Below are 8,491 nucleotides of genomic sequence, written 5' to 3'. Positions count from 1 at the left end.
GAGCAGCAACCATTTCCGACATTCATCAATAATTTTACCGGAGTCTCGTGATCAAGTATTTTCATTGAAAAAAACAATATTGAAATTCGGAGCTCGCTTGTAATTTTTCCAGTAAAGCATTTTTTTTTTCGTTCTATTATATAACAAAATATATACAATAAATAAAGAAGAATTCCATAAAAGTTTTAAATAAATAACTCAGTAGTCATCATTTTTCATCGCGATTAACATTAAAGGGTTATTTAAAAATACAATTAATAAAAGAAATATGTCAACTTACTCTGGTCTCTACTTCACTGAATTACTATTTTGTCTCTACCATACAATTATTTTAGAGTATCTTTAAACCTACACCAAATTAATGTTTTTTAAAAGCTCTTTTTAGTAATGAAAGATAAAATGTTCCCACAATATTTTTTCTTTGAGTTACATTAGTTTAAAGTCGAAAATCACGATATTACAGTAAAAATACGTCACTTTATTAATTTTGCTAAAACTCATCCAAAAATATACCGATTTTAATGAAATTTGAATAGGATCAACTAGAGACAAAACCTTAAATAATTTTTTTATCAAACATTTGTAATGGAAATCTTCTACTGGCAATCAATTACTATCCTTCTTATTATAAACTTATTTAATACCCTTGCTACTATTTGATTCAAGGTTCTTAAAAATAAATAACATATTGTCAAAAGGATATACAAACATACAGCGATAATATATGAGTTTCATGTATTTATAGTTCCGTAAGGATAAAAATTCATTGTATATCTAAATCCATTTATAAGACTAAAAAAATAATTTAACGAGCTATTAATATTTAAGTAAAATTTTGAAACATAGGAATTTTAAAATAAATATACAATTTATTGTGAAATTAAACAGATTCGCATTGAAGCATTTTTGATGATAGTCATGTTAATCATTGTCAGATAAATATGCTTGTCCCAACTATATTGTAACCCCACTTTATCGGATATTTAATTATTTAATTTGTCTGTACCTCATCATCATCATTTATTAAAGACAATGCTTTGTCATTGAAGTGATTCCTCCGGTTTGACGCCAAATTCTTCAGTGTCTGTACCTATAAACCCAAAAGTTATAGAGAGAAGAATACGTTTTATTCTGTGTTATTTTAAACTTTATTTTGACTTCATCGTGAAAATGGCTACTATGGTTTCTAATAATAGTGATTTTAATCACTGTTTGATATCATTTATTTTTGTCTGAACTATGCCACGTCTATGCTGTGCCGCAACACTACTGCGCTGCAGTTTTTTTTTATTATTAAGTTATTGAGAGAAATTTAAGAGACAACGCATTAGAAACAATAACTTAATTCAGAAAAGTAAATAAAATTACATTTTTATTTTACTGTTCAAATTTTTTAAATCCATAATTAAAACTCAAATACTAAAACACCTTTTTTTTTAATCTACTCTAAAAATTATTATTTTGATTTAAATTTTAATACATAGCTGAGAAACTGCTACTGGATTTACTCAGACGTGTTTTTTTTTACACTAATTACGATTACTAGGCTTCTACTAGACTTACTGGATTTTACTTTTTTTTTACTTATTTCGCAAATTTTAAATATATAAAATAATTTTTTCAATAAATTAGAAACATATTATTATTAGTGATATGTTTATAGTTCTTATGTCCAATAATTTTTAAAAAGTAACACAATATTTCAGTAAATCAAAAGTTATTAAACTTGTCAAAACATTATGAACCAATCTATATATCCATAAAAACTGATTACCCTGCCTAAATATTAATTTTTATTTATTCAAATTAATTACTTTTTTTTCTAAAAATTAAAATTACACTAAAATATAAACAATAATTATAAGCTTGAGTCAGATTCAGAGTACGGTGGTCTATTAAATGATGATTTATTGGGGTGAAATTCGTCATTAGAATCGTAGTCAGAACACTTTTTCACAGACCTCAATGTTCTAAATCCTTTATTACAAAAGACATTGTCAGTTTCATCATCACTCAAGTCAGGAGCTATTCTAACAATACATGACTGTGATTTTAATAACTTTGAATTTTGCATGCTATTCAAATTTGTTTGATTTGCTGTTTCTTCTCTTAAATTAAAACTGCTTTTTCTTTTGAAAAATTTTTGAAATTTTGAACGTTTTTTAACTTTGTCATTGTCTTTATTTAGAATAACATCATCTACAAATTTATTAGAACAAAAAGTCACAGCATTACCACATATTTCCAGGAACCCATCTACTAGTTTTTCTTTCATATTACTTTCACAAATATATAAATACATTTCTTCTCCTACATCATTCTTACATTTTTTTATATTTTTGTGTTTGTATAAAATATGTTTCTTCCAATTATTTATTTTAGTTTCGAATGATGACTCGAACAGTGAATTTGAGTCTAAACAATAAATATATTATTATAAGTATAATCATAAATCCTAATAGAAAATAAATACACAATTATAAATCAAATAAATAATAATATTTGTAAAATATATCAAAAAATGTTATTTTACTAAGAAATTATTGATTTTTTCATTTATAAAAAATAAGTAGTTAATAAATTTAAGACTTATGATAACATATAGTGTACTTGGAAATATCAATGATTTTAACGATCTTTACTTTTCTGAATTGGTTATAGCCTAACAAAATAAAGATGAAAAAGAATCATAATCTACTATTTTCGTCCTAAAATACTAACAGAGGAACTGTATTTAAAATAACTTAAATGAAAATACTATCGTTATGCAAAAAAACTTATGATATAACATTTAATAAAAGAAATAATACGTCATATAAAGTTTTTTGTTTTATTTTATCGAAGTTTAATATTTTTTCATGCGTAAACTAAACACAGATATAAAAGCAAAAATAAAAATCAGCACCATTATAAGTAAGAACCGAATAAACTTTTATACCAGATTTATAGATTAATTAGTAGCAAGTATACTTACTACTAAATAAATAATAATGAAATTATCTAATAATCTATTATATAAAAAATATAGGCCTTCAAAAGTCATATTCCTTAAGTCATCCATTTATTAGTTAATTTTTATATAAATTTACTTACTACCTTTAGAACCAATATTCTTCATTAAATGACGGTCATTTAAGCAAATGTATAAGTTTGATGTAGAGATAGTATATTCTGCATATAAATCCCAAAAGAACTATTTTTAAATATAATATTTTACTTAAATATATATATATATATTGGCCATCATTAAAATAGTTTAAAATGTATAATTATTGTCTTAAATGAATATATACTTACAAAATTTAACGTTATAAAGATTAGTGTGTACTTCATTATTTAAACCTTGAACATAGTAAGTTATTAGTCAACATCAAGTTTTAATATGCATTAGAGTTTTCATTATAGTTATTTATTTTTCAACTTTGTACTACATTTTTATTTTTGAAAAGTTAACGTAACCGAATGAAAATCTTAACTCAACCGCAAATTATTCATTCTATTTAAATTACTACATCGATTTCCTTTTTTCTAATAATGTGTTATTGTTAAAAGAAGAATTTACAAATTGAAATAAACAACACAAAATATGATGTTACCCATATCCACTAAATCTCACAGATTCTAATCGAAGTTCTATAGAACATTTTAAAAAACATTATTGAATACCTAAATAATCTTGATAAACACTATTTAGATTAATATTAGAAGTATTTAAAATTTAATGGTTAATTTTCAACAACTAATTCCATATAATCTTGTCTCACTAGTCCTGATTAAAGTTGATAGATTAGATTTTGATCAATAAATCGGAAGCAAAATAATTGATCTCACAAAAAATCATTCAATACATAATTGTATAAAGCGTAATACCAAAAATTTACCTTAAACGGAACGTTTTCTAAAAAAAGTTTCATTGAATTTTACAAAGTCATTTATTTTATTGAAAAATTTATTAATTATAATTTTTAAATAGTCAGACTTAAACCTTATTCTTTATATCTAAAAAAAAATAAGTTATGAACTACTTATATAAGTTAGTTCATCTGGTAGAACATAATTATCTAGTAAACAAATAAAAAAAGTTACCGTTAAATAAAAATGTTGAACATAAATTTACGTTTTCAATCTTATTTCATTGCTTAAAATATGATAATTTGAATATTTTGTAAAGTAGAAAAAATCTTTTTACTACTTTTTCATTAAAAATTAGTGTTTTAACATTATTTATTATGTAAATATGTATTTTAAAGCTTTCAAAAATAAAAAAAATGTATTTACATAATTGTTATTTTTATATGATAAATAGGTTCTGCAAAATATAAATTCTAGACTATTTTTCATTACATGATTTATGATACTTTACAGTAATATGTATTTGATTTGATCGGTAAAAAAATAAAACGTCAAAATTAGCTTCATTTAAAAGAAATGAAATTGAAACACACTTAAAAACTGATTAATTAGAAATATTTGTTTTTAATTCATAGTTTAAGTACTCCATCATAAACGTATAAAAGTTAGCACTAAATGTTGTGTCATAAAAAAACAACATANAAAAATTAGCACTAAATGTTGTGTCATAAAAAAACATGACAAGGCGTAAATGCCCTAAATTCTTTTTACAGAATCAAACTAACTAACACTCGTAATATAACATAATTAATGTAAATTTCCCTTATTAATACGTCTCTTCAGTACGTCACTGTTTTATAATTAATTTATGTCAAATAACTCATAGAAAAACGATTGTGAGAAATATTATATATATTTTTATAACTATAAAGTACTCTTAAAATAGTTTAATTTGATATATATCAAAAAACGCGAATTTCGGAACATTTTCAAAAATTGAGTTAAAAAAAAATATTTTTCATGCATTGATGGTTTTTTTCAAACTACTAATGTACATAGGTTTTTATCAAATTTTCTTAAAAAGCATACAATGAAACAATCGTTGTCTCTTTTATATTACTTTAAAATTTTATTACGATTGGTATTTTTATAAAAAATAAGTCTTCAAACGCAAAAATAAAAATGGGATAATGCCATTTTTTATGGTGTTTAATCGTAAGGTATTTTTCTAAATTTTTAAAGTATAGTAGGTTTTTTTAAATTTTTGGTACTGATGAGTTCAACTAAATTAAAATCAGGTTCCATTGATGAATTGACCACTAAAGCTGAGAAGCAAGAAATTTTCATGGATAAACGTAAAAAAAAACTCGCACCATCACAGAAATTTTTCAGCGCTACATCAAATTAAAAATTGTGCTTAGTATATTAATAATGCAATCAATCATTTTTAGTAAAAAATTTATCCAACAATTTTCATGACTTTTTTTTTTAATTATAACAACTAATGATTCATGAATTAAGAATCCACAATTTATTTTAAGGGAATGGATAAAATAAGAATAAATTTTACTACTTACATCAATCAAAATTTTCAACAAACTACTCAAAATTTCTTTATTAAATGCACCATAAGTAAGAACTTTAATTAAAAATTACTCATTCATGTTACTAGACAAACAAGTTCAAAGTTAAATTAGCATACTAAAAATATTTTTGTAATTTATATGCTATAAAATAAATTACACCCAAAATCTTTAACAAACAAAAATCTGAAAAATACGATACAAAGTTAAACAACACTTTTTTAATGATAAGAGTTTTTTTACAAAGTTAACATTAGGAATATTATCTGTAAAATTCTAAACGATAGATGACAATATTTTAATAGCATTCTAATGTTATAACAACACATCAAAATTTTTTGTAAGAATAGAGAAAAATATTGCTATTTTTAAATTTTAAACTTTAAGAAGTAACGCAATTTTCGCTAAATAAAATTATAGACGTCAAAACCTGGTGGGACACTTGTATATACAAAATGGAACAGATCTAAATCACAACTTTTATAACTTTTAATGCAATAATAAATTCGATTAATAATATTAAAAATTTGTAATTATTTTTTTATTCTTTATATATAATATATATTGAGTGATCCTTAACTTTTAAACTCAATATTTTTATGATAGTACCCTCTAGATTAGTTCAGTCGTTTAAGAAATAATGTAGGCAAAATTTGGAAGGTTTTACTGAACCCCTTTTTGTGCCGCATTGGGGTTGAAATATGACAATTGAGGGTAATTTTTTTCTTTTTTGAGTTTAACTCGATAAGTATTACACTTAACATTAAAATTTATAGAACTTATTATTACCTTCAAAAAAAGTAATCGCAAAATTTTTTATTCATCAATTATACTTTGAAAAATATAATAAAATATGATACATTTCCAAAATTTAGCATAAATAGTTGTTTACAGTTAATGTAATATATTTACTACTAAGTGGTTATAGGTACTCAAATTTTGCATATAAGAATGATTCTAATATTTCTTATAAACGCTATAATTATACGTTGGATCAATTATTTATTGGTATAGTTGAATTTGAGAATTTAAAGATAATAAAGTGACACGGCCACGGCGTTGTCACACGTTTGACACCCCAAATCAAATCGCCACCACAAATTCGGTCATCTTTTTGTTATTCTGTCGACGGATTCTTAGTAGTATTATTGTTACTTTTGGTTCGCATATAATCTTTTGTGTTACAATTCTTGTTTTTCTCATTAAACGGCTCGACGCCACTCAGAAAACCTACCAGTATTACTTATTTTATTCACCATCTACTTTTCCCGAAGCAAAAGTATAGATACAATGAATATGTATCTTACAAGTATTATGTTTATTATTAGATGTACATAATTTACTATGGCTATTCGTTGAAGATAAGATTGGTTGACATTATTTTTATTTGTGTTGTAGGACATAACGATAAAAGTTATCTTTCAAAAATGTATTCAATACTTCCATTACTGCTTATTATTGTATCAAATTTTTAGTATTGTTTAAATAACAGTGCAGTGAATAGCTTCTTTTTTTTTATTTTACTTGTTTAAACATGCAACGAAACCAAGTTTAACTAGTAGGACCTATGGACTTTAAAATTACTGGAAGTAAATTGCTCTCTATAAAAAATTGATTAAGCGTATTATACTATAATTTAAAATTTGGAAAATTGAAGTAGCATGAAAGTGCGGCGCTTTTGATAGACGAATGCCTAATGTGCTAGAAAAAATCTCGTATACACAAGCAAAACACAGCTGAATTTAAAAATTCAAATGCCATTTACTATTAAATTAAAACTCAAACATTTTATGAAATTCAAAATATATGTTTCCATTTAAAAAAACAAGGTTGACACCCTTACAAGGTATAAGGGATGAACTTAAAAAGTATTACAAAGTAAATAATTCAAGAATAATATGAAAATATATAAATATAAGAAGACAGGCACATTGTTACAAACAATGAGAACAATAGAAACATGCTTCATTACTTACTGATTGCCCTATATATATATAAAATAGAACTAGAAGTACTTTTAAGTTCAGTTATTTATAAATTCAGTGTAATTGTATTATGTGAAATATGGCTGCGCTAGATTTGGAAAAAATTATAATGAGTAATTTTAAAACTATTAATTCTTTAGGTGTCTTTAAGAAGTGATAGGGTCACACTTTTTGTTAAAAAAATCACTTAATATTATGCAAATTGATAAACAAGTGTTGTTAAGTAGCATTTAATTTACATTGTATTATAAAAACAGGTTAATTAATATTTTCTTTAATTTCCATTTATAAATCATCAGATGTTAATTTAGAAAATTGCTCGAATAAATTACATATTTATTTATAAATTAATTTTTTTTTCAAAACTTAATGTTTCCAATAAATAAGACAATTACAAAAAGTCTTAAATAAAATTGATTAGATTAATAAGTAAAATTTAATAATGTAATACATAAACTTTATTTGCAAAAAAATAGGTATAAGATGTATTCTTTTAGGTAAACATTGGACTTTTATCTTAAATCAAAAAATTTCATTAAATTACATAACCAAAATTGTATGTAAAAATAAAATTATGTAATTTTTCATTATTAATTAATGGAAATAGTTTATGTACAAAAAATAATCGAAATATTGAAAATTTATTTTATATACTTGAAATAGTAATCTTAAAGATTGAATTATAACATAAAAATATGAACATTTTTTATAATCTATAAAATGTGTCCAATTTTATTTCTATGATTTTATAACACGTAAAATTATCGAAGATATAAAATTCATCAACTATTGGTTTATAACTATATTAACTCCATTCGGGACTTTATTTACTTCAAGATGATCTTGAATCTTTAGTTTCTTAGGATGGTGGTATTGGTTTTGAATTCAATATTAAAAAATGTCATATTATGATATTTTCTCGTTATCATAAATCTATCGAACTTTTATATTCAATAAATGGTAAAAATCCATGACACTCTATTGTTTATTTATGCGTTCACTCTTGGAATATTGCGTGGTACTTTAAAACCCTAATACGGTTAGTGGCCAATACAAATTTGAGCACATGCA

General features: G+C 23.5%; 1 protein-coding gene across 9 annotated transcripts; it reads right to left on the bottom strand.

Moving 5' to 3' along the window:
• Positions 1 to 1,355: 1,355 nt before the first annotated feature.
• On the bottom strand, positions 1,356 to 5,549 carry LOC126909068 (uncharacterized). 9 transcript variants are annotated; one of them, XM_050691440.1, is made up of 5 exons: positions 4,087 to 4,191; positions 3,882 to 3,898; positions 3,298 to 3,342; positions 3,094 to 3,193; positions 1,356 to 2,415 (listed from the first exon to the last, which is right to left on the bottom strand). In XM_050691440.1, exons 3-5 carry the CDS (start codon positions 3,331 to 3,333, stop codon positions 1,859 to 1,861), a joined length of 693 nt encoding a protein of 230 aa, XP_050547397.1. In that variant the 5' UTR covers positions 3,334 to 3,342; positions 3,882 to 3,898; positions 4,087 to 4,191; the 3' UTR covers positions 1,356 to 1,858. The 9 variants fall into 9 exon arrangements, with proteins under 9 accessions (XP_050547397.1, XP_050547400.1, XP_050547398.1 ...); XM_050691443.1 differs by lacking the exon at positions 4,087 to 4,191 and having other exon boundaries at positions 1,356 to 2,199; positions 2,281 to 2,415; positions 3,882 to 3,982; XM_050691441.1 differs by lacking the exons at positions 3,882 to 3,898; positions 4,087 to 4,191 and adding an exon at positions 5,430 to 5,549.
• Positions 5,550 to 8,491: the final 2,942 nt, after the last annotated feature.

The sequence above is a fragment of the Daktulosphaira vitifoliae genome, unplaced genomic scaffold (assembly GCF_025091365.1).
Source record: "Daktulosphaira vitifoliae isolate Bord-2020 unplaced genomic scaffold, ASM2509136v1 Scaffold_102, whole genome shotgun sequence".
NCBI lineage: Eukaryota > Metazoa > Arthropoda > Insecta > Hemiptera > Phylloxeridae > Daktulosphaira > Daktulosphaira vitifoliae.
Note: the sequence above shows the minus strand (reverse complement) of the source record. Positions and strands in the feature narration are given on the sequence as shown.

Bases quoted from the DNA above. Each gene is read 5' to 3' on its own strand.
- LOC126909068 (XM_050691441.1), bottom strand. From the start codon at position 3,333: ATGAAGTACACACTAATCTTTATAACGTTAAATTTT. The intron at 3,194-3,297 runs GTAAGTATATAT...ATTTAAAAATAG, and splicing joins TCTTTATAACGTTAAATTTT to TTCTTTTGGGATTTATATGC. The intron at 2,416-3,093 runs GTAAGTAAATTT...TTTATTGTTTAG, and splicing joins GAATATTGGTTCTAAAGGTA to ACTCAAATTCACTGTTCGAG.